Source organism: Apus apus, chromosome Z (assembly GCF_020740795.1).
Source record: "Apus apus isolate bApuApu2 chromosome Z, bApuApu2.pri.cur, whole genome shotgun sequence".
Taxonomy (NCBI): domain Eukaryota; kingdom Metazoa; phylum Chordata; class Aves; order Apodiformes; family Apodidae; genus Apus; species Apus apus.
Window position 1 is genome coordinate 37760073 of NC_067312.1, and position 27289 is coordinate 37787361.

General features: G+C 38.0%; 1 protein-coding gene and 1 long non-coding RNA gene across 4 annotated transcripts in view; one reads left to right on the forward strand and one right to left on the reverse strand.

The window, feature by feature from the left end:
• The window catches only part of RORB (RAR related orphan receptor B), a 138516-nt gene extending 120924 nt beyond the window's left edge, over window positions 1-17592 (reverse strand). Inside the window, exon 1 of the mRNA XM_051643430.1 lies at window positions 17259-17592. Within this exon, the coding sequence (XP_051499390.1) occupies window positions 17259-17265 (7 nt within the window). The 5' untranslated portion in view covers window positions 17266-17592. The remainder of the gene's footprint in view (window positions 1-17258) is intronic.
• Window positions 17593-17932: 340 nt separating this feature from the next.
• On the forward strand, window positions 17933-26559 carry LOC127395532 (uncharacterized). Of its 3 annotated transcripts, XR_007891821.1 has the most exons (5): window positions 17933-18072; window positions 18356-18406; window positions 19311-19421; window positions 22262-22514; window positions 23549-26559. It is a non-coding gene; the product is annotated as an uncharacterized LOC127395532 (long non-coding RNA). The 3 variants fall into 3 exon arrangements; XR_007891822.1 differs by lacking the exon at window positions 19311-19421; XR_007891823.1 differs by lacking the exons at window positions 18356-18406; window positions 19311-19421.
• Window positions 26560-27289: the final 730 nt, after the last annotated feature.

Here is a 27289-nt window from a genome sequence, read left to right on the forward strand (position 1 = left end):
ATGGAATAAACACCAGAAATTATTTAAGAGACCTTAAACAACCTGGACACAGCTCAAGGATCAAATTATTAACAAAAAATGGAAACATGGCAGCCCTTTATTTCTAGAGCACAGAAGTGTGCTTTGCATTTGGACAGAACTTTGTGAGAAAGAACAGCCCTGAACATCTTTCCAATAAAACAAAATACTCTGCAAGAAATCTCTACAGTAACACTTTGGAACATGAAGGAAACGAATAGATGTAAACTTCAGCAACAGAGACTGGATTACAAACCGTAATAAATTTCACTGTGTCGCTTTGGAAAAACCTTATAAAATATTCTGCTCTCTGTACACTCTCAGTGCTTCTTTCTTCAGTCACAGAAAGACTAGGTTAGTCCTATTTACTTCCTGAATTTGGATGAAAAAACTACTGCAGCAACAGCAAAGCTGAGATCGGTGTAATTCTGAGAAGCAAGTTCTGCACTACCTTTGGTAGAAAGATGAATATTAAGAGAGTGCTGAGCAACATAAAAAGGAAAATATTTTTACACATTAATTAAATGGTTCAATTCTGCCTTTCCTTCCAACACACATGACAGGCAAAATTGAAGTATTTACATTTTGGTGAGGCAAGATAGCTACATGTCTACAAAAAAGCTTCTTCAATTTCTTGCTTTAAACCAAGTTAACAGAATTAACTTCAATTGTAACAAATGACAGCATCACAAAATCAGTTTCTGCAGCCAGGACTCAACATACCAGGACATAGTGCTCAAAACATTTCCTTCTCCTGAATTTTTTTAGTTCCCAGCTAACTCCCCAAAATACCAAAACAGCATTTTTTAAAATGTTTTAAAAAGTAACGTGTTGATCCCAACATTTTTTTTGCTTAATCTCAGATCTTTTTTTTTTCTGAAGATGTAATATTTGCATGCAGATCCCAAAATGTTTCTGCAAATTTCTTGTATGCTACCTTCTTTGGCTGGAAAGAACACTGGTACAGGATCTTTTGGAGAGCTTCCTAATCACACAGCAGATTAAAAGGGGATTTTCTGTTGGTTTATGCTCAGTTTTTTCTCCTCAATGCACTACACAGGGGATAAAATCTACTTGGAAAATGAAGGAAACAAACACCACTGCAAAGACTTCCTTCCCATCCAAATTGATTTATACAGGAGAAAACAGAAACAGCTCGATTATTTGTTTAAATATTTTTCTATGACACCCAGCCTGACTTCATTACAGAAAACCTTAAGGAATCAAGTAGCTGTGCAGCACAGCTCTTGAAGCCTTTCTTTCACTCCTGGAGCTGACCAGCTGAAGAAACCAGCTATATGTCCAGGCCTTTAATTGAAATCTGCTGCTGAGGGGAATTACACTGTGCTATTGGCTGGCGGAAATCGGGCTGCCTAGCAACAGCAGCAACAAGTGTCAGTGAGGCGATGTGACATAAACTAGCAACTGCCTCTCTAGGCACGAGTTTCTCGAAGTAGGATGTTTATTAGTGAGCCCTCTTCAGAGACGGAACAGGAAGCCAGTCAAAACTAGATGATAAATAAAGTATGACTTCCTCAAAATTATGCACTTTTAAATGTATACTGTTGAGTAGACTCACATCAGCTTTCCATGTGTTGTTGACAAGCCTATGTTTAATTATCAAATGCTCTTTTAAGGAAACATTTGAGTCAAGTATGAACCTGCAGGACAACTGCATCAGCCACAAAAATACTCATAAAGCCTCACGTTAAATCAACTAATAGGTGATTCATTTAATCTCATCTCATTTGAATCAAAATTTTATTTCCACAGCTGTCCATAAATCTAGATGTCAAAGCAATATTTGCATGTTGATAACTGAACTCCAAAGCAAATGTCCTCTGCATCTGAATTTGTTTCATATTGTACTTTTAAAATGGTGATACTCACATGGCACATCTGTAGTGTGGCAAAGCAGAGCCTTGATGTCAAAACCCTCTGGAAATGGGTCCTACTAAGTAAGATTTATGGGGTTACATTCAAGTAATGAATTGCAATGTTTTATTGCAATGTATCACGTGTTCACACACAATACAACTCTATTCCTTATGAAAATACAGATTTGTTAAATACAGGAAAAAAATTATCCAAAAACATCAAGGTGGCCCCTAAGTCCAGGGGACCAAAGATGACCCTTGCAAAATTAAGTGCTAGAAGAAAGCAAAATCATTCCAAACTCTCAAACAAAAGGGAAACAATTTAAACACAAGAATAACAAATATCATAGGTTAAGTTTTGAGACTCCTGAGAAAGTTTTTGTAAGCGTCACAGCACTAGATCCCATATATGCTTCTAATAGTACAACTTATAAAAAAACTCATTTTTCAGAAGCAAAATTAATTTTTATGCACTCCTGCTTGACTTTAATGGCTTTCTTCTTGTTATTTAAAAGTTAAAAAGCCCCTGCTGCCCTACGAAGCAGATTTATACTGTCTCCTCATTATTACAGCTGAAAAATGAAACAATGTGCACCTCTAAAGTTCGGCTCTCCTTTAGCAGAAAGTCCAAGTCAGCATTTCTAGGAGAACGTCTTTCAAAGGATTTGCAGAAGCAACCCACAAATATCAATATTCACGGTGCAAACTCCTATCTTTGTTCTGGTCTTTCTTGCTCACTCTGTCTCTTTTTGAATTTGCTGTAAGAGCTAAATTAGGTCTCAGGGGCTCTGCACCACTAAACAAAGATCTCTTCTAGCCCATTGTGATGGAAGTAAATGTACTCAGGAGGGAGATATACTTAAAGGAGAGGCTAAAGTGTCTCCCTCCCCCAATTCTCTAATCTTAAACACAGACTTTTTTACATGGCTTCACAGAATCACTCACACACTCTCATACACTCACCCCTCCTCCTTATGGCTTTCTCTTTTTCTCAGACTTGTACCCGGCTGAATTAACTGAACTGGAATAAAAATATTTTTTGGCGTAAGTGTTCCAACATTTACATGATTCCTTCTACAGCCTCTTCATGGATGTATACATTCAAAATAAATAAGAATACTTACTCCTGTCAGCACCAGGACAGCTATTTTAAGAGGATGTATCCACAGTCCAATCTGCAGCCTTATTATGACTTAATACCAAGGCAGTTCTGCTCTACCTGTGCTTTCCTGTGTACTATTGCTAAAAACAAAGTTCTAGTATTTTCTCAACTTTAGCTTTAACACCACAAGATTTAAAACTGCAGACACAGCGTGCCTCACAATGAGGGATCAACTGGAAGGGGGGAAAAAAAACATTCCCAAAACACAAACAAAAACAGAACTGTACAATGTATTTCCTACTCAATTATGAAAATGAATGAAAAATTTTAGAAGTTTAAAATATTACAAATAGTGTAAAAAATGTAAAATCAAGAATGTTGTATTCAGCTAACAAGTCTAGTGTACATGCACGTATATATGTATGTTACTTGAAATTTGGCATTAGTGATTACCACTTCCACTGGACATTGAGAAAAGCTTTTTCATATATATTTAAAATTAGAAATAAAAGTTCCTGTAAAATAACTTTTCTGCTGACAAGCAGAAAATTACAGAATAATGTTTCTGAACAACTGGATTTAATCCTGGGCTCCCTGCAATGCTTAAGAACAACTCTTATTTTTCAGGTCCATTTTCTGTCTCTGAAACCCTTGAAATCAGAATATGTCTGGATATGATTAAATACTTTTGACAAAAAGGCTCTAGTAACTAGACATGTCCTACAAATAAGATAAGCCCATATCAGAACACAGACTCCATGTTTATATATTAGACTGCAAAGATTATTTTAACACATGAGATTTTCTTTATTTTATATTAAATCCTAATACTCCTGTCATTCCTGCCCTTTTTTGTATGCCTGGTCAATTCTTCAGAATTCTGACAAAATTTGTGAACTTTGTAACAGGAAACTCAAATTAAGCATCTAACAGCAAGAAGCAACTTAATGTATTTTACATATTTGTTACATAATACTATGTTTTATTAATGTGTCTTTCTTCAGAAGCAAATATCTTCTCTTACCAAGTGAAACAATTTAAAATCATGATAGACGCAGGGGCTGTATAAAGATTACAGATTAAGGTTCAACACCAGGTCGATAGTGACTGCAGCAAATTAAAAATGCCATGGCACTTGGTGGCCTTCGTGAAGTAAGCTGGTGGTCTCAGTCCAGGCCTCAATGGACTTTGTTCATAAAAAGGGAAAAACAAAACCCACCACATAGCACTAATTGGCACCCCTGTTGGCACTGTCAGCAGCAAGGCCAAGGTTGTAACGGCCACAGGAAAGGGTCTTTCAAGGTCAGCGTTGAGACACAATGGGGAAAATGGCATGGGAGAGAGACAGCCCCAGTGTTGTGGGCAGTTCAGCTCCAGGGACCTCTGCTAGGTCTGCACCTAACAATATCAACCTGACAAGGACTTCTGCACATCAGTCACCTCACCCATGAAACTACTTGCATGCCAAAAAACCCTTCAGGAACAGGTCCTACATCTCTGCAGGGTACAGCAGAACAATCAATCTGGCACCTTCTTCAAGTAAAGAATGTATCACATATGAAGGCATTCAATAGCAAAACTCCTAAGAAAGTTCAAATTTAGCTGACTTTACTGAAAGTTTATTGGACAAAAACTTTCTGCTTCTATTCTTTACTGTATAAAAATACGGTTGGTATCTGCCATAGAAGGGGAACTATTATCTCTCACATAGGCAGAATTGTTATGCAGGAGAAGAAAGTAAACAAATTACATAACTTAAATACACTTTTTTGGTTTTCTTATGCAAGAACAGTTGATAAACTGTTTCTGTCCCTACAAAAGCATTAATCAGTGTGCATAACTTATTCTGGTATGGACAATTACAAACCTGCCTTTCTAATGAATTTAATGAATAGTGTGGAAGGATTATACTACAGGTTCATCGTTAAAATCTAGGTAAGGGCCTTCTTCTATTGAGTCTGCCAGTAAAACTGACAGAAGCTGCTCACAAAATGAATAACCACTAAGATTACAAGAATATAAAATCCACCAAGAAGCAACAAGCAGCTGACAACCAGTGGAGGTGGGGATTTAAACTAATACAACGCAAAAAAATCTTGAAGGTAACACACAACTGCAGTAATAACCAAAACAAATAAATTACACCAGAATGGCTGGTTAGCACTAAGAGCAAAATCTAATATCCAAACAGGATTGGAAAATGGTGTATTATTTTATCTTTTCCCTCTTCATCATAAACTACAAAAATACATAGATATGGAAGGCAGGTTTTTATGATTGGATGTGACTATATTTTTTATTGCAAATAGATGGATTTTTAAACACACAATGGGAAGATAACATTATTTGATTTTTGAAGAACTGTTCAACCATTCCATGCATAAATGTATAAACATATCACCTAGTTCCTCATGAAACATGAAACTATCTATACATACACATACAATATGAAATATTTTAAGTTACCTTCCTGAGCAGTAAGTAAACTTCTGATGTTTCAGTACTGCTTTTAACACTGTAATAGTCATCCTCTAGACAGTGATCAGCAGTTTCACAGAAACAGCCTTATTTCTTTGATGAAAAATAATCCCTAAACCATTTATATTATTCTTGACAATAAACTAAAAATTAATCCTTTGACTTGTTCCACAGTGAAGCATATATAAAAAATGCTATTTTGTAGATTATGAAAAATCACAATATGCATTTCATGGCATTTGTCTGCCTGAAATTATTTTAAACAGTTGCTCATTTCTGCCCAAAAGATAATGTTGTCTAACATTGGGTCAAAAACTGATGTATTCCTAAACATTTCAATAATAGCATAAATACTTTCCACTGAGACATATACCCTCCTCTAGCTCAGCTGATCCTGAGGAGGATGAAATAGATATTAATGCATGACAACTTGGCTCTCTGCCTGTTTTATGCTTAGGACTTACAGAAAACTACAGGCAGGAGGCGGGAAAGCCGAGAACTCATGTAAATGAACTTCCTAAGCTACCTGAATAGTTTTCTGAAAATTCAGATTTCCTTTTTCTTTTTGTTCAGGGAGACTTCTGTGATTATTTGGTTCTGTAATAAGCTCTTTGAGGCTGCTACAGACAGAAAAGTTAACTAAGGTTATATGTTTAAAAAACAACCTGGTCTTGGAAAAATCAGGAGCATTGCAGCAGCATTCTTTGTTTATTTTCTGAGCATGGAGAAAAGATCTAAAGGCATTATTTCTCTTACAAAAAAAAATATTTTGCTGCAATCATATAGGACATTATCTCTTCCCTGGTACACATTTCCACAGTCTCCAAAAGCCTGTTATAGGAATTAGGTGAACCCTAGACAATAGATCACATAAAAAAACTTAACAATCTAAAGATATAGCAAAATTCTTTTGCCGGGAAAGGGAAAAGAGCAGGTGCTGGCAACCAAGCAGTACTAAAGAAGCAGAGATCCATCTCTCAAGCACCTTTTCTATCTTCAAGGCTACAGGCATACAAATGTAATAGAGGTACGTGATGGAGATGTAGCCAGGCAAAGATCTAACAAATTGTTTATTTCTTCGCTACAACATATCCCAAAGATAAACCAAAAGAAATAAAAGGATGAATAGAACAAAACATCTTTCTGTAATACACAGGCATGTATGATGCATGGTCTAATGAACAAATTACACATTTCCTAACAAGTAAATAAAGTTTAGCATCTATGACTTTTCTGCATGTACTGCTTTTTAACAAAAGTATATGGAACAATAAAGAGAAAGAATGGAGGACAGAAAAATAACAGAAAGACAGAAAAAAAACCAAAACAAACAATTTTATTTGATTCAGAGTTTAAAAAGATCGGGTTTGGACCTACTTTGCAAATGACATTTTAATTTTGCAAGTGACTAACTTGGCTGAAGTGCAGTGAATGCCAAGCTTGTACAGACAGCTTGCATAACTGTATATGTGGTGCTCCCGCTTGCAGCACTCCCAAGTAACGGAGCTCTGGATATACATAGCTAAATGAGTGGCAGCGGATATCTAATGTTAGTGTTTAGCTGAATACCAAGTAGCTTGAGATCCCATTACAACAAATCTACATGCAACAACCAGTAATAGAATATAGAAAAATGAATACATTCACATTGTACATTTATTCTTTTCCTTATTTCACTTTTTTTTCCCCTATTACTTCAACTTCTTTGTAATTTCTGACAGCATGCGCACTGTAGTTTACTCTGCCTGCAATGAGGGAAACTGTAAAGTCAAACACTTCGTAGAACAGGACTGTCCAGATCAAATAAACTTTCCATCTTCTCACTCTTCCTTTTTACATACTGTTATTTTCCTCTACATTTTCACATACTTCTTCCACATCACTCTCTTTCAAAACAGCATCCTTCCTAGTTAATTTTTTAGGCAAACTCATCATCCTTTTTTCCTCCCCGCCTTCTCTTGCACCTCATTAAATTACCTGTTTAAAGCACATGTGTCACTCCTTCAGTTTTATGATGGAGCTGACATGATCTTTTTCTCCTAAATTCTGTTGAAGCTGCATAATGGCTCACTACAAAAGGTCTTTATTTAGAGTCTTGATCTCCATGATACTCCCACTACAGCTTCCAGCAATTGCTGAGTTAAAGCACATCTTGGCAAATGGTCTTTTACAAAAATAAATATTAGAATTTTGGCAAACTTAAATAAATGATAAATAAAGAAAGCAGCTTCTGCATAGGCACACATAAACTAAGACAATGCAAGTTGTCCCTCTACTTATCCACTAAACTCAAAGTGGTAAGAATTATTTAGCTGTCCCATCTTCTGAAAATCAGTAGACTGTGAAAAACCAATGAGCAATATTATACCATTAGTTTTACAGTAAAAAAATTCCAGCCAGGAGTATAGGGAATTCTGTTTCAAAATTAAACATACAGCTTGGATCAACTATAGCTCTGCAGACAGATTTCACTCAGTTAATGTAATATACTTTAATATGTATTTCTTGAAATACTGACACATATGAAGTCTATCCAGAAGTCTTTGTGTGATAATTGCAGCATCTCAAAGTTAGAGTAGATACCGCATGCAAAGTTTCCTCCTTTTTTTTTTAAAAAAAGAATGCATTTAACTATTAATTATATTATGGCTAATTTATGTAATTACTCAATACTTTTAAAGTTTCTCCTTTAATGTTGCAACAGCTGCCACAACACTCGTAATGCCTTTATTCTCAACCATTTTGGAATAAGCAATTTACTTTCATACAGAAGTGCTTTGTAAATTGTAGAACATGATGTTGACATTCTTTAAGCTACAGAAGAATCTGCAGTTTGGGTTGTTCTCAATGGTTGCAAATCAACAACACTTTGCCTCTATTGACATTGCTATTTTAATCTTCCTACCTACCTAATAATTTGAGAGATTAATGCCATCTGAATTTACAAAAACTGGCTATGGCTAAGAGGAAACTTGTGTATGTTAGCAATTGTGACTCCTCAGTAAAGTGCATCCTATTCAAATAAATTAAAACTGTTTTTTCTATGTGTGGCTGTAGTTCATACTATTTAATACTCATGATTTTAGAGATAAATTAAGATTACTTAAAATTTTTGATTGAGAAAATTTAGTAACAGTGTTGTTATTTTTCACTTTTTACAGTATAAAGCGTTAATTTTAAATGCAAATCTCCCACTACTCTAGCTGGCACTACTAATGATTACTGCTGCAGTGCTGCTTACGTGCTGTCCATAGTATGGCATACATTGTAGGCTTCAATACACAAAAAAGCCCCAAACAACTAAACTGACATTTTCATTTCCATATGTACTGATATAGAGATAATAGCTTGTATGATTAAAAGGAGAAGTCTGGCTTGCTGACAGACACTAGTAATAATCAACACTTGTATAATCTTAAAAAATGCACTGAAAGAATGTGACAGCAGTTTTAATATAAATTCCTAAGACACTAGTAATAATCAATACTTGTATAATCTTAAAAAATGCACTGAAAGAATGTGACAGCAGTTTTTAATATAAATTCCTAAACAAACTACAATTTTATGTTAAGTGATCATCAGTGGCACTTTCTCCAAGAGAAAAATGTCTTTTCTTCACAAATATGCAATCACTGAATGGTACTGTGCCTTATTAATACATTTCTTCTCTAGTGCCATTGCTTCTCTGTGCCACTAGACTGTGCTGCGTTTGTTCATATTTGTGCTCCAACTGCATTTGAATATCTGGCCTCAGCTCCTGTGCATGGTCTCTCCTTTCTTTCAGTCCATTCCAATTAAATACTAGATACAGTTCATTGTACAAATATTGTACAAAATCCTCAAAACAATGAGCACTGAAGTAAGCAATGCTTTTCATAGCTAGTTTGCTGCTTCATTCTTCTTCCAGACAGACAGATACGAAAAGAAACAACAGAGCACCTGTTTCACTGCTTAGTGAGGACCTGAACTATAACACTAACTTTCATTTTTCCACCTTGTTTTGAAAAGTAAAATCAGTGCCGCACTATTGAAGTGTACAAACAACCAAGGAAAAACGTGTTAGTACTATAGCGTTACATCTTCCAAAGAGCACTCGTATGGCAGGCTCTTAAATCAAAACCTTAACTGGCAACAGTTTATCATCACCTAGTAAAGCCACAAATTTTCCAAGAACAGAGGACAACATACATGAATGTCTCTAAACAACATTTTAATGGAAATGCCATCCTTAAATTTGTTAAACTCCATTTTATACAGTTCATATATAGTAAATTCACTAAGCTATCATCCTCCAAAAAAAGATTCTCATTTCCAGTAAGTCTTTTGGAGAATGGTTTGCTTCAGTTTTCACTCTGATAGCTAGCAAAAAGAAGCATGCCATCAACTCCAGAATTTACTCTATAGTTTAAAAAAATCTCAAACAAGTGTAAGCTTTCAATGTGTAACGCACACTAAATAATCTAACCTCCCCAAATTATAAAATTGCATAAAGCCTATCACACTTTACCTCCTGTTGTAGTGGGAACAGTAATTTACAAGTTGCTTATGCATAAACAGCCTTGTCTTCACTTTTTACACTTTATTTTAGTAGAACCATAATTTCACCTGAGACCACCAACAACCTGCTCCAAAACATAATATGCTACCCTCTTGACAGCTCATTATTTTGACAGTAGGCTGAATTGCAATTTAACAATTTCTTCTTTGTCTTCTTTTGATCTAGGCTTTTTTTTTTTCCCCTCCATGAACACCTTCACTCAAAAAACTCCTAATATTTATGACATGTAAGAGTAAAGACATTTTTTGTCTAAAGGATTGCTTCAGAGAGTGAAAAAATTAAATGCAACGGGAATGTGTGTCTTGTCTGGAAATGTTACTCTGAAGGATAAATTCAATTATGGCTACCATGGATTAATGAAACAGAAATAAGAAACTTAAAAAGAATAATTTTGTTGTGAAAGGTGTTTATTCTGTTCAGGAGACCTTCTAAGTGGCCATAGATAACGAAAGGTAATCAGCTAACTTTAAGACCACCTCAAGAACATCTATAAGCAGGCTGAAAGCTTTAAAGTCTGACTTTGTAACAACCAGCAAAATTACCCTTACAATTATACTTATATAAAGTTTATTACCTTAAGTAGCATATTCATGCCTAATTATATTACAAATATATGTATTTTCTTAATCTTTACTAAAATACTGATTTGGCCACTATTTAGCAGCAGCAACACAGCAATCAGCATAAGCATAACAATTCAACTACGTAATTTATGGACAACTGGCAGAACAATCTTTTTGAACACTTGTATGTCAGCATTAGCTGAGAAAACAAGTAACATATTTACCAAAGTATCTTTCCAGCAAATTCTAATTTCCAGCCAAACCAACAGCTACATTCAAGCAGGTAGTTAGTCATGGAAGGTGATTTTATTGAAATTTTAGGGCAAGAAGATTTTTTAACATGGTATGCTTCTTATGACGTTGATTCCCTGTAAGCCTTTATAATCGTTCGTGTTTCTCACAATCCTAAGTCACTGGGTTTCAAAGGGACATAGAACAAATAGCCTCAAATTCAGTTTGCCTTATTAACATGAGAAGTAGTCCCATCAAATATAACTGAACTACTTGCATAAACAAGGCCCATGATAAAAGGAAAACTCTTTCAAAATTAGTTTGTCTGTCAAATAAGCACAATTACTTGACATCTACTCTTTAGTGAGTATGTGGTTTTAAATGTCCATGATTCAGAACCAGATAAACATATTATTTTTTAAATTGATTGCATTTTTTTTCAGCAATAAAAATGTCAGCCTTCCTTAAAAATTGTGTAGGTGCATTGTAATTGACAATTCATAAAAATAACTCATAATTAACAGCATAATAACAACATTTATGTCAAACTAAATTAGACTATATACTTCTAGCAGAGGCAGAAACAGCTGTCATTCTGATTGTATAAATTTCCAGCAGAATGTGTCAGGCAAAGTTAAGCGTGAGCATTTCTGCTTTATAAAAAATAGTTCCAAGACAGCAAAAATAGAGAGGGACCAATATCCCACCAACAGGACCACTCAAGTTAGTAAGTGTTGCTTAGTCAAGCAAGGACCAAGCTACCACAGCTGTATTCTAGTCTCAATCCTTTGCATAAATCAGTTTTTAATATGCTCAAGACAACAGTATTAGAAACTAACAGGAAAACCGCACAATCCAAAAGGCACCTTCTGTCTGCCACCTCCAGTGACACCGTGTGATGGCTTATTCTCAAAACTGCACTTCAGACTTTGCCCTGAATTTATACAGAATCAGAAGGAACAACAATGAACTTTACAAACATGAAGCACAAAGAACAACATTTTGACATCTGCAGTTTGTCTGTAAACGTCATGGAAAGACCCAACTGCACTAAATGTTCAAAGCTGTTAAAATTGCTCTTTAAAGAAATTGAGTTTAAATTCAAATGTACCAGGTTTCTTAAAATTTATGCTTTGGTTGAAGTTGACTTAACAGGTTTATTACTAAGTTCAACAGCAAGTGATCTAGGACATTATCTTAGAAGTGTAAAGCAATACACAACCACTAATGTGCATTATTGTGCAGTAACGCTTAAAGTTTCTTTACCTTTTTTTTTTCTTTTTTTAAATAATTTCCCTTTTGTCCTATGTAACTACAGCAGGTTATTTACTCAACTACTAAATTTAGCCCGATTTACCATAAATGCCGTTATAACACCTGTGGTTTCCCTCATTAAGAGCTCAACAGATAGGGTCGTGGGTTGAAAGGGCAGCATATGGACTACGAAAGGGCTAGTTAACATAACCCATTATACCGGTGCACTGGTAAAGCTCATTTTTATCCAACTGATGATTACTTCAATCAATATTTACTCCTGTGCGCGTCTTTTGTCTTCAGCTACAAAGCATACAATCTTCAATTTCGTAACACAGACCTTGTTTTCTGTGAATTCATTGCATTGCTTGAGAGAAAGGAAAATTATTTCCTAGATGTCTTGGAAATCTTTCACCCCTTTGATTTTGTTTTCTTGTATCAGGTAAACAGTACTCATGCTATGGCAGATTCTAGTTGCTGGAACTGTTTAAAAACACACAGTGCTGTTGAAAGTATTTTTCACCCATACATTTCTTTATAGGTACATGTGAATATCATGTATAGCAGTACCCATGGCAGCACCCCAAAGACTTCCCACTAGTTAGCACAAGTACATTTTAAACAACAATTCTGACTTTCAGTTTACTCAGAACATGTATTTTTTTTTTCTCCTGGTGTATTTTCCTCCAAAATGTTGGTATAGTTTTTAATCACAGGAAAGAAATTATGTGATCTTTACTTGCTATCATGACTATACTGTCAAATGGGTCAATTATATCCAGTTATTTATTGTCAGCGTATTTGTAAAAAGCCAATAGTGGATGTCAGACATTTTCTATGTCACAAAAGAGAAATTATTCCTAGCCAGTGCACACGGTATTTTCATAGTTTTATATTAACTGTCATATTACAGGTTACCAGACTTCCATCCGTGAAAAGAAACCCCAAATTTCTTATTGAAAAATAATAAAAATTAAAATATTTTTAATGGTAAACATTCTAATTATATGAAAACATCCTTTTCTGTTCATCAATTTTTATTACGTACTCCTCTCTCATTCCACCCCCAATATTGTGGTATAATACAACAATTAAAGATAAATGCAAGACATGCCTTGGAATGTAAATATAGTGCAATTCAAAGTAAAAGTCTTGCAGAGTTACAAATAGGCTCTCATGCTTCAGGTTTGATTTTCGTTCATTCTAGAGAAGTGTCAACTATATACATTTGTAAATTTTTTATTATGTAACACGGTAATAATTTATTACTGACTCGTGATTTTCTAAGCATGCAATGACATTTGTTAAAATTTTACCTGCAAAGGCCTAACACCAGAAACCTGTGTTCCATCACATATCAGGGGGTCTCAATTAAGTAAAATAACATTATTTAGGTAACTAACAGCTGAGTGTACCGCACTGTAACGGCAAATAGGTTTTGCTGTGGTGGGTTAGGGTCCTAAGTCTGTCAAAGACAGTACTGCTTCTCTCTTACCATCTTTGTTATAAATAGTCAATGTGTTCACTGACATATTTTAGGATATTAATGCTACTATTCTAAATTTGGACGTTTTTGTGTTGTTGGTTTTTTTCCTGGAATAACTTGTGAAATAAAGTTGCCTTTGCTTCACGAGCACACAAAGATTCTCTGCACCCTTGTATTAAATAAAGGAGACAATCTTCAGTTACCCAGACTATTCGTGTATGCTTTTTCATAAGTTCTCTCAGCAATACCGCAGATAGTATTTGTTTGATTCACACCTTCCTAATTGCTTACAAATATTTCAGTGATGCTAAGAAAACAGAGTAACTATGTAACATTATGTAATATATACCATTGCTCAGTTCTGACACCAACAAGAAAAAACTACACAGAAAATCTTGCTCAAATACCTTTTCTTCAGGGTTTTGTGGAGTTCCTTTTCTTTAAAACAAAAAAAGATAAAACTTTTAGTTAAGATTCCCAGCTGAAAGCTCAACTATTTTTTTTCAATAAAAGGAGTACTCTGTTTTGACTGCTTTAATGTCACTCTCACAACTCCAAAACTGTGATCACAAACTTGTTTTTGTGTGTGTGTACAGGTAGCACATGCCCAGAGTAAAATTAGGGTATTTGACATTGTTTTATTGCCATCTGATTTTTTTGTTTGTTTGTTTGCTTATCAGGTACATAATATGCAGAATTCACTAACTTGTAACAGCTTTAAACTTTATAAATCAGTTTAACAAAAACAAAATTAGAATATTAGAAATTAAAGTTGTAACTTATTTTAGTTAAGCAGCACACTAACTAAAGTGCATTTTCAGTCCTCTTTTTTCTTAAAAATATACTTAAGAATACCTTTTATCTTCTTGACCCCCTCACGGGATGTTGGCAGGGGTGGGACAGGTGGAAGGAAGGAAGCCTGTGATGAATGCTCATGATAAATGTCAGTCTTCTATGCCTATGTTTGCCTCCATAAAATATAGGTATAAAAGTAATCAACTTCCAGAACTTCCAGTCCCAGTTCAGAGGGAAATACTTCAACCTACCATGACAATGAAAGCAGCAAAAGCACAAGTGCTCAGCCTCCTGTAACAGCATATTGTTCTGCTACAAGTCAAGTAAGGCTTTGCATCTTCAAAGGGATTTAAAACTAGATTCGAAGTACGAGGAATTATTATTTTGTGTAGGACATGACCAATGACTATAACGTAGTGGAACAGCTGAGGTGTGCCCCAAAACTAGATGTGCTTACACGGGGTTCAATGACCAACAGACCCTGTGACTGCTCAGTGCTTTGGGCTGCAGCAGACACAGGCTGGATATTTTCACAAGATCTTTGGTGTCCATCTCTAGTGTGGAGCTCATAAGCAACCACAGAAACCCCTGCACATCCCAGGCATGTTGGGCTGTGTGCATCAACTGCAGTTTGAAAGGATCACAGCTCAGATGGGAAAGTCTGGGGGAAGAGCTCAGATGTACAAGAGAGTGAGCTTGTTCCTTCAAAACCAACAGTAAACACCTATATCCTCACAAGAAGGCTTACAGCTGCCTAAAAAAAATAATTAATGGAAGCTCACAATTTGTTAATTGTGATACACGGCTTTTTTTCCTTTATCATGAAAGCCACAAATGCAACAGAGAGATGCTCTATAAGAGTATAGTGCTCTTGTTCATTTGAGGGGGTGTTGGGTACTGCTCTCATCCTGATGTACACTTAATTTTAAGCATCAGTTTGGTAACCTCTTGCACACGAGTTTTGCACATGGACAGAAGTTGCCCTTTTGCTGTTTTTCTCCTCCCTCCATTCCAGGCCCTTTTCCCCCCACCCATAAAACCTCTCTTGAGCAAGGCTAAACACAACAAAAAAAAAAAACACTTGCATTCCAGGGTTACGGGAGCACCTCTTCACGGACGGTAGCTGATGGCACGGCTTTAGGTTAGGGAGCAGGGGCACACCCCGCCAGCGATGCCGGCAGGTGTGCGGAGAGATCCGCCTCCCTCTCCCTGCCCCGGACGGTCCGGGCGCCCTGGATCTTGTTTTAAAGGAAATTGGTCAGAGGAGAGGGATGACGTTTAGCTTCGCACTTGCCCTGGGGGGCTACTGCGCTCCGGGCCGCCTCGAGGCGGGGATGAAGCGGTTGTGGCTCAGGGGCTGGGGGGAAGGAGGGCGCGACGGGGGGCAAACTTCCAGTAAAAGGGGAGACTGAGCTCCTGCCCAGCGGGGTCTGATGGAAACGTTTCGAAAATAACTCCCGAGCCACTGATCGGCTCTGCTCGCACTGGAGGGGTTCCGAGGAGGCGATAGGCATCAAAGCTGCCACAGGGGCTACTTTACAGAATTGAGTTTTGCCTCCGTTTCCTATTGCTCTTATGAAAGACAAAACACTGCTCAGCAAGTTCTTGCCAGATGCTCCAAAAGCGAACACCCTATCTTCTAAGAACGCAGGGGGAAGTAGGATTTTTTTTATTTCTCTGCGTAAAATGTCAAAGTTACAATTCCTTTAAAGAGAATTACACATACGCGTGACTTGTCAATGCTGTTACCACACGCAGCTACAGGAGCCGATTATCCCACAGGAGGAAACCTCAGCTAAAAGTTATTTCTAGCGTGTCCGTCCCCATTCATTAAAGCAAAACGGAGACCCAAGAAATATGCACGCCATGTCGCCTGTCAACCCCGAGCGTGTTCCGCTCCTCCCATGTCCTTCTCTGTCTCTGTACCCGGGAAAGATTATTTTTTGCCTCATTACCATGCCACTGGGTGAAGCAAGCAACCAGGCGGAAGAACGGCGGTGAAGGGGAGTATGGAAGATGGGGAGGTGCGCAACCCCGCGGGTGTCCGGGGATGGGAAGGGTTGTTCTCGTCCCCGTGCCGGTGCTCTCCTAGCCCGGGAAAAGTAAGCCAGCGGAGTCTGGCCCTGGGACACGCGGAAACAATGCGTTCACACGTCTCCCGCACCTCTCCACACGCACTGAGGTGTCTGTCCAGCGTGCTAGCCACAGCACTCAGCCCTTCTCCAGCCCCAGCGGCACCCTCACGACAACCGCTCCGGCAGCTCTCTCCGGGGGTGTCCTGTCGGTGGGGTGCTCTGTGCTCTCCTGCGGGACTCTCACTGGGTGAGGCTGTAAGCCCTGGGAGAGGTTTTGGGTGCTCCCTAGGGCTGCGCAGAGGACACTGCCTCCGGGGATCGCGGAAGGGAGCTGTGGGCATGGGGAAAGGAGCAGCGCAACCCTTCACACCCCGTGAGCAACTGCCGGGGAATGGGGCTCCCCAGGCTACATGGAGGCTGGGGAACACGGCGAAGCCAGCGGAAAAAGTCCTGGGAACAACTTTTGGGGAGGGGTGGAGGGAGCCCCTCCCCGTGCTGGCAGCGATTCGGGACCAAGAGGCAGGCGGGTCCTGCGGGACGGGCCACCTGCCGAGGGCGAATGCGTCCCGTGGGCATTTGAGGCTGAGACTGCAGGACACAGACACCGCCAACCCCCACCGTCCTGCAGCGGAGGGCACTCGGCAGTGGCCCCTGGTCCCCTGCGGATGAGAGAAGCGCGCCGCGAGCATGCACGTCGGCGGGTGAGAGGGACCCATCAACTTTCTCCGTGCTGGACCCTCTCCCCATCGTGCTGGACTCCTCCTCCCCGGCTGCTTCCCCAGCAGTTTTCCCAGAAAAGAGCCGCCCCCCGGCCCGCTTACCTCGCATGGTGTTGGCTCCCCGCTCCGCGCAGTCATGAAGCTGGGAGCCCGGGAACTGCACCACAAAAATCCCGTCTCAGCACCCGCGGAGGCGGCAGCCGCCGCAGCTCTGCTCCGCCGGGAAAACCATACCTCCGAGGCGGCTCCGCCGGGCGCGGCTCCGCGGGCTGCCCGCCGCCAGGCGCGCTCCTCCCTGGCGGCCGCCCCGCGCCCGCCCGCCCGCCGCGGAGCCCCTGCGGGGGTCGCCTGGGCCGCGGAGCGGCGGCGAGTGGCTAGTGGCGAAGCAGGGGAGGGGGAAGGAAAGGAGTTACGTTAGAAAAAACGGGAAAAACACGCGGAGGAAGACGAGAGATGGGCGCTGCGTGGATGGCAGAGCATGTGCGCTTTCACATGACACCGGCGCCCCTCAGCAGCTCCCCGGTGCGGATTTCCACTGCGCAGCCACACGGACGCGCGAAGCGGGAGTGAGACCCTGGGCGCGAGCGCCAAAGAGGCTTATAGCTGGGGGCGGGCGGCCCCGCCGGCGCGGCCCCGCCCGCTGTCAGCGCCGCCGCCAATCGGCGCCCGCCCCTCGCACCGCGGCCGCGGGCGGAACCGCGCGGCCGGCGCTGGCAGCGGGGCGGCCGCCGCCAGCCCGGCCCCGGCCGCGCGGGGGGCGCGGGGAGCCGCGTCGCTCCACGCCGGCCTTTCCTGGCGAGATTTTTCTCCTGCTGGGAGCGCCTGGCTGATGGCGGGTCCTGCCCGGCAGCCGAGGCTGAGTGTGGTGGCACAGAAATGAGGCTTGTCTGCAGAGCTCTGGAGCTTGTGGAGAGAGGTAACAGGCGCAGAAAATCCCCGCCTCTGCCTTAATAATTGAACTGGGTTTGTTTGTTTGTTTTGTTTTGTGTTTTTTGGTTTGGTTTGGTTTTTTGGTGTGTTTTGTTTTGTTTTGTGGGTTGTTGTTTTGTTGTTGTTTTGTTTTTTTTCTGGGAGGCAATGGGTGTCTCCAGCGTAGGAGGTTTAAAGCGCTTGTCCCGCTGTGATTGCTATCGGGAAACTGCATTCCCTTTTCCAACAAGAGTGGGAAAGTTTGGTGGTGAGTCATTTTCTCATTACAGAGCAAATCTGGACGTTGAAAGCAGTTTGTTTTCCCTGTGCAGGACTAACAGGTGGGTTTGTTCGCGGGCAGCAGGATTTTTCCTGACTTGTAACTCCCTCTCCCAATTAAGTGATGTTTTGCCCATGAAAAAGAAAACAACTGCACCATCTTCCTATTTTATTTTTATTTTTAATTCTATATAGTAAATAATGGAAAACAACCACAAGGCATCTCATCTTAAAAAAAAGTCCCTAATACCAAGGATCACGGTTCCTAACTCCAAGGATAAAACAAACCAAAACTAAACCAAAACAAAACAACAAAAAGCAAACAAACAAAAAAAGGAAAACTCTATTTAACTGAGTAGATTTGTTCTTTCCTGTATGAATTACCTGATGAAGTTCTATTAGAACTGTTATGCAAGAGATCATAGGTACGATGTCTTTTGTTCTGAATAAATTAAGAATCAGTACAAAAGACAAAGTGAAGTTTCCACTCTTGGTGGAAAATGGAAAAGCTTTACTTCTGCAGAATATGGTGACAGGTTTACAGGAAGCAATTTTTGCACTTAGCCTCTTTCAAAATACCTGTCGAAAGGGAAAATGAGAAAGACATGGAGAATCAGCTCTGCCAGTATTGAAAATGCTTAGAATTACCTGCTTGTGGTGGATTTTAACTGCAGTCAGTATGTTTAAGACACAGTCAGTTAAAAATAAAAATGCATGCTGAATTCCTAAGATATCAGTTGGTTTTTATATTCTTGACCACTATTTATGTAATTTCTATTCCGCATGCAAAGTTGTTAATACTCATGAAGGACGATTTTTTTTGTGATCCCATTCAAGAAACCCTTACAAATTGCTTATCTCTACTCCACTTACATCAGCATACCTTCCAGTATCATTGACGTGCAAGCCATCTTTTCACTTCACAAGGACAGGAATTAACAGTGGCATATTTTCTTTATAATTGAGATTTCAGCAGGTGAGGTTGGCAGCAGATGGGTCCATCTCTGGGACACTCTTTTGTGGGTTTTCCCATCAGCCATCTCTTCAACCTGTTCATCACATTCAAAAGTTTCTGAGGTAATTGCAACAAAACAGCTTTCATGTGTCACTTTGCAAAGCCAGTTAGAAAGCATAGGGTCTTCCACTGATCTTTCTAATGGGTATAATTTACCTTGTATCTAATTTCTAAACTGGTTGAAGGACTACTTAGCTCCTGGCTAGTGCATGTGGCTTTAGAAAAGCTACTGGGAGAAGGCAGAAATTTAATCTACTTCATTCTTGGTGTATTGCAACCAAGATGTTGTTTGGTTTTTTTCCCCTGGATGTCCACCTAACAGTGGGAGCAAAAGCTAGGTGAATTTGATTCTTTTTTCATACCCTAGTCATCTTGTTCTTGTCTAATCCAATGTGACTTTTACATTTAATTGTTGTAAAGTTACATCGCCAGCTTTAAGCTTAACACCAGTCAGAACTCTGATAGGTAGATAACAAGCTGCCTATTTGCTAAGCAGTGCATTCAGAGTATCTTACACTATTGCATTAAATAGTGTTGCACCTTTATTTGGAATTTATATGGTACTTTTGACAATGGAGAAGAAATGAAGTGCCAATATTCTTTCTTAATTTGATTGTGCTGTTGTTTACAAACTGGATTTGTTTGGTTTTTGTTTGTTTGTTTTTCTTACAAAAGCCAAATAATTTTGGCCCTGAATTTAATTTTCTTTTCTCTCTACTGTATGGAATGGCATTTTTATTTATCTATTTTCTGAAGTCCTTTTAGAGTTTTAGTTTATTAATCCATCTTGGTCTAACGAGGTCTATGTATAATGATGTCTGAGCTAACTTCTTTACTAGCAAGTTGTTAAATTTGCAAGTTATTCTAATACTTATTAAGGTACATGGTCTACCAAGCAGTAGGAATGATAGCAATAAAATGGTTATGTATAGTAAACATATGGGAAGTTCAGTGAGCAGCACCAGGTCAGTTATAAATACTTTATTCCAAAATGTGTGGCTGCTTGAAACTGTTATACGTCAAAGCAGGTAAATGACACACAGGAAAGCCACATGATCTGAGGTGACACAGGAATTTTAGTATGTTTAAAAACTGAACATGTATCTTTAGTAGTTAATTAAACTCAGTGGTACAATTCATCTCACTATTCTTGTAATATGGTAGTTATCTTAGGTTTCAAAGAGTCTTTAATAGTATTTGTCATTTCAGATTAGTGCTTCAGAGACAAAGTTTAGAAAAAGCCAGCCCTAAAGAGTTAAAATATAACACATAAGTTGCTTTACTTCAAAATCTAAGTAAGTATTTTATAGGAAAAAAAATAAAAATAATTGCTAATATATTTTCAGTGGAAACTAAACAATGAGAAATTGCCTTTCAGAATATTTACTTGCATTACAACCTTTCCCAAGGCTTTTTGGATAACAAATGTTCTAAAACAATATTTAAGGCCACATAGTTTTATCATTTTAATAATTTGTAATATATTCATTAAAGCTGTAGCAAGTTATGCCTAAATTAGTTTCTCCATTAAAAATTACTGAATAGAAAACAGTCAAAACAAACTGGGTCTACTGGCCCCATTTAATTCCCCTGGATATCAGTGGCTAATTTATTTTGGCATGAAAGGAAGTCAGATACATCCCATAGCCAAAAGTTGTTTTCTTAGATTCAATAGGAGTGAGATTGGTCACAGTTTTCTCTGTCTATTCTGGCTCCAGCAGATATGGTCTCAGTGCCAGACATTCCTAACTTTATGTAAGTCATGAGAAAGTCTTTCTCATTTTTCATTTTATAACTTTTGCTTGAAGTTATTAACAGAGTCAGGAAGATTCTCCCATAGATTCTTTGCTTTAGATTAATTTTCTAATTTCTTTCCCATTTCATTATGCCTGCAATCTGAAAGCATGTATATACACTGTACTATGTTTATCTCCTATCAAAGCCTTATAACCATAATGAAATTTCCAACTGTTTCCACATAATATTATTTAATCAATTATTTAATTAAATCAATCATTTAATTATTTAATTTAACTCTGTATTTTTTTTCTGAACTAGTAAAATTGTTTTAAAAGCAGCCCAAGAAAGTCATGACAAAATCAGAAACAATATTCAGTAATTGAAATTCTTTAACTATGCCAATTTAGTGTTAGAAGCTAAGGATGTAATGCATTATGCATGACAGGATAACCAGAAACTTAAAAAAATCAAAATGAAAACCCATACTTGATTATTTTTTCTGTCTTGTGAGATGAAAAGCAATCCCTAACCACAAATAAGGAATCTCAAGTCCTGTAAATACTTAATGACATTTAAAAACAGATATTTTCTATAACACTTCAAATTTATTACAAAATGTTCGTAGTTTTTCTTTAACAATTTTTTTTTGTACAAATGCATTGTTTTTTAACTTCTACTGAAGCCTCATTTCATTCCTTATATTCTTCCCTGCTCTAACAGCAGTAGTTGTATAGGGATGTACCCCTGCTTTAGGTACAGCATCAATCATTGGATAATTGTGTAAAATGTCTTACTTAAATATACCTTTGGGCAATAATGGATACTAGGAGAGAATTCTGGGCCCCTTCCCCTATTTACTTAGAACAGTCAGCAACTGAAAAGACTCACTGTAGACGTGTAGTTGCTGGTCAGAGCTGCATTAACCCTAGAGCACCACAAATCTTAATATGATAGTTTGGGTCACGAAACCCAGGGGAAGAGCTAATTTTTTTGTTAATACCTGTGCGTAAATAAGCTGGTGTTTGCTCTGGAGAAATTACAGCTTGTATAAAACTTGATGAAGTGAGGAGGCAGCAGTAAAACACTGTCTTCCTGCAGAAAAAAAGGTGCCAAGAGGCATTGACCTTCTGACATTTGCGTCCACATTCTCCTTCCTTGGCAGGACCAGGAATTCCTGAGCTCTTTCGAGGCAACCCAAGAGCAAGAATGGGCTTCAGCAAAGGAGACAGAAGGATGAGAGTTGGAAGAAATACACGGGCAAAATAAAATCCTGTAGGAACGAAGCAGGAGGTAGAAAACGAACCAACAGATCAGTGCTTCACATCTTCCTACAAGCAGCCTCTGGGGGACCAGATACTATAGGTCTGGAACAAGATCATTCTAATGTGTGTTGATTTCATGCAACACTTCAAAAAGTGAGTATCTATTCTAACCAAAGATTTTCCACTTTAAATTAATGCTGTCCTTCCAACTAAACATTCTTTTTGCCTCATGGAAGCAGTCTGATTTTTTAAATTTTTAATGTTGTTTCACTGGAAAAAACAAAACTCAGAATACCAATATTTTATTTATCAGGAATTTAATTAATTTTCTGGTGCATTCCCAGTATTCCTGTACACATTTTGAATGATAGTTTTACATTTTAAAATCAAAGAATGTAAAAGGGTTTATTTTAAAATACTAATTGATTTTCCCATTATATGCAAAATGCTTAACTATTATTTCTGAGCTAATGACTATTTAGAAAGTAATAGTTTTTATTTCAGTCCATTTTGATGAACTAGCTATTTAGATAATTTTAAAAATTAATCCTTCACTATGAGAAAGATAAAAAATCACATACTTATTAGTAATTCTGTTCTGAAATAGGTAAAATTAAGGGTAACAGTAACATTTTTTGTTCATTTCAACAAGGTTAGGATTGAAATTGGAATCTGAGATACAAAGAATGACAGAGATATGAAACAAATATTTTAAAAAATTTAGAGGGCCTAACATCCTGGAGTTTACAAGAAGGATGAAACACTGACAGGGAGTCATCTTTACCCTTCTCTTGAGCATTCGGTAATTTATTATTCTGTTACGATCAGTTAGCACCTGCAAAACAAATATGGCCTTGACATAAAAAGTCAGTTTGGACTAGGCATTTTATAATTGCTGTATTTCTTGGTTTTGAATTGAAAAAAGACATTATTTCTCTCAAATTTCCAGAAACCTGGGTAATATTTAAGTTTCTGTATTTTGCTCTTCTTGTGGTTTTTGAGGTATTCAGATCTGGTGTTCTCTTTTAGACTAATCTCCCATGCACACTGGGCCTACCTCTGTGCTCTGCAGCTTTAGTTGTAGCTCATCGCAATAGCTGCAGTTAAGAATGCTTAAGGGCTTCTATTCTAAAGCAGCTTTTTAGTTTCTTCTAACTTTTTAACATTTGTTCTTTCTCTCCTTTCAGGACTGAAGGTATTTATAGAATGACCTGAAAGAAAGAGACTTCTCCTTCGTGGAATATGCGCCTACTGCATGACCATACTTCCAGACCTATGTACAAAGCTATTACATTTTTTTTGTTCCCCCCCTGTGTTATAAAGTATTACTAAAAAAAACCAGTAAAATAACCCTAGTGAGCAGGTGCAACCTATTCACATTGCATATCCTGCATATACTTCAAGAAGAGTATGCAGTGGGTTACCTTCTGTTTTTATAGTGAAAACTAAAATTGCTTTCAGCCTATAAGGTGACTATATATGAAAACAATATCCCAAAAGACACATATTTTCAGATAGTTGGGGAAAGTATGCTTAAGCACTGTCTGAATAGTAAGGACAAGGATGTTCAAAGTGCCAATTGTTGCCCTAGTTTTTGAAGTCGGTAAGAGTAGTATCAAGCTTTTGAGAATACACATACTAAAAAGCAGATTTTGTTTTTAATGTTAAACTAGGTATTTAAAGATAATAAAGAGCCTACAGATTGCTTACCTCTATTTTTGGCATGATCCATTTACAGGTCAGTGCAAAGCAAACATGATAACTACGTCATATAACAAAAACAGTCTCCAAAAGCAGAAGTGACTATCCTCGCTCCCCTTTCATTTAAAAAGCTGTTTCTCATATAAAGCTATTAGGGCCACTTTAATTCATGCAGTTGATTTTTCTTTCCAGTTCAGAAGCCAAGAGGGAAAAAATGTCCTCAGCTCAACCCCTTATATGAAGCAGGCAGATTTAGCATTTCTTGATCTGAGAAAGTACTAATGCAAATGCCTAAGATTAAACATGGTTATGTGCTTTTCTGAATTAGAAGCTGTGTCAGGATGCTTATTTAGCTACATTTCTGATACTAAAAATCTTCCCATGTTGGCTGACCTAATACAGAGCCTGACATTGTTTTAAATGTTCCTTTTACTTTATACATTTTGGGCATATTACATAGGATATGTAAATATTTATATGAGAGACATAAATTAGCTAATAAACATTGCCTGCTTCAATTCTCAAATTATTTTTGTTATACTCATTTTGGTAAGATTCTGACTGTGACTGAGTCCAGAAGACACTTTCTAGATACAGTGATACAAAAACACTGAACACCTCATATTTGTGGATAGATGAGCAAAGGAAGATTCTCATAAGATATATAAGAAACTAGTAAATGCTGGTGTAAAATTGAGTTATTGGAACATATGCCACCCTGTGCTAATGTTGCTTTGTGTCACTCCAGCATAGAAGCAGGCAATGCTTACATAATTCAGGTATTAAATATCTTGGTACCTCCATCATAGCTGGCTCATGGGCGGATAAATGCGCAGCTTGAACACAAATAAGCAAAGCCAAGGAGCTTATATTATTTTAAATCTTAGGTTTCCTGGATAGCCAGTTGCACCTGACAAATTGCAAATGTTCTGTGCTCGTATCTTCTGCTTAAATCCTAAGAATAGGGAAAATGTGAAAGCCCACTAGGACACAGTGTAGCATAAAGCTGCCAGAGCTAGCTTAAATGAATTATTTTGGGTACTGGCAACAGTCAAGCTGTGATAGCAGAGAGCTAACTCTGCATAAGAAGTTTATTCTGCTGCATGGGCAAGTTTAGCAGCCTGTCCTGAACTCCATGCTGTTATTGTGAGATAGTTGCAACACAGTGTCTTGCATAATACCTGTCATGCAAAATGTGTCCAGCAGAGCAGAGGCACGTGGCAAAAAGCGGTTAACTGTGCTGGAGCTAAACTGCACTATAATACGTGCAAAATATTCTAATGATTTTTGTCTATTCATGAAATGACTTCACTCTTACCCAGAACTTTCCCAGGTGAAATGTGACTGGTCTCAAGATGCATCCTCTCTTTCTCAAGAAAGAAAATATTCACAGGACATGAAAGAAATGAAGTCTTCCTAAGGATGGCTACTTCACTCTTTTTAATGGGACATGTGTGCAAATGGAAGTCTCCAAACACCTACAATTATTGCAAGACTCTTAAATGAAGTGAACAACTTCTGCTGCTTCTACTAGCTGCAAAACATGCAAGTCTCTCTGTCTTAGGTTTTAGTTCCAGTCACAGAGAACATCTTCCCTGTCCTCCAGGCCTATGGTGGCTTGCCACTGCATCTCAGGGAGGTAGCTAATGTGTCAAAACATGCTAACTTTCTTATCAGGTGGGCAAGGAACAACTGTCCAGCTATAAAGGAATGTGAAAACATGATAGTAATTTCAGTGAGCAGACAAAATATAGGAAAACCCCACAAATTTGGAGAATGTTTGTGAAAGAACAGCAGGGAGACAGACTGATGGCTCTCAATTTTCAATACAATAAAACTAAGAGTGAAAAGATAAGCTAAAACACCTGTATTCGCAAATTAGTGATTATAACCCAAGATAAGAGATCTGTATGGAAACAGAGATAACTGTCTTGTTACCACCACAAAATAAAATTAATGTAATATTCATATTCCTGTTATCTTTCCAAAAGTTTGCTGATTTGTAAATGCTACAATCTTAGCCACACAAAACTAGAGAATTACCTTAAGTGGGAGAGAGAATCATATTACTCCATATCACACATAATACTTAAGCATTAAAATTGCCTATTTACAAGAACAACAGCTTAGAGAGTAAGTGGGAAGGTAAGTACTGGTAGACAGACACAGGAAAAAAAATAATAAAAAAATTAAAAAGAAAATTAAGAAAGAGACATACAAGCACTGTATAATCCCTCAAAGCCCTACTTGGTACTGTATCACATCATTTTGTATAACACGTTTTTTCATAACTTTGCCCAGCACACCATGTGATGAGACCTGAGATAAGGTGGATACTGAAAGGGTGGAAGGCTGCATAGTGGCTCTCCTAAGCCTTTGGCATTGTAGAAGAACTTGCAGATGTTACAGAGGTATCTTCTGCCCTGAGCAGTGACAGTACTATGGCTGGACTGAAGAAAGTCGGAATCCATAAAATTGGCAATTTTTTTTTGAAGGTCAGTAAGTGTTAAGTTTTAGAAAATAAGTTAAAATTTGTTTTTCACCTCTTGAAAAAGTCTATAAGCTGCTGAGATTTTTATTTATTTGCATATAAAGCATACAGTGCTTACCATTGTTGGAGAATAAATACTGCCTTAGTCCATTATATGAGACAATAGAGTTTCTGTACTCCTCAAGGCTTGCTAGAATCTGCAAGTGCTATGCTAGTATGTCTCAATATATGCCAAAATAATTTTAAAAAGATTTGTCTTTAGAAGGAAAAAAAGTATTGTGTTAGACAACTTTGGTAGGATATTATTAAGATAGATTGGATAATGTACATTATAGACATTTTTGGACTGCCATACTCAGTGCTTCTTTTTGATTGGAAAGATAATACCAAGAAAAAAGGGAGTCTATTATCAAGAAGTAAAATAAAATAATTCCTACGCACTGCCAAACCACTTAAAAATTACAGAAAAAAAAATAATAATTTAAATAGTCAAAGGCATAATGAAAACACTTCAGATGACAATTTTTTCAAGTTGTTCTTGCAAGCTGTAGAAACCATCATACAGGTACTTTCCTTTTTGTTTCTTACTTGAAAAATAAAAAGGCCAAAATTAAAAAGATTTTCCCCTGCTTCCTTTTTCTTATAAACAATGCCATTGAAACAGAGATGTCATTTAAGGAAGAAACCATGCTTTCCTTTGTCATATATACAGTAATTGAACTAACACTAAGCAAGC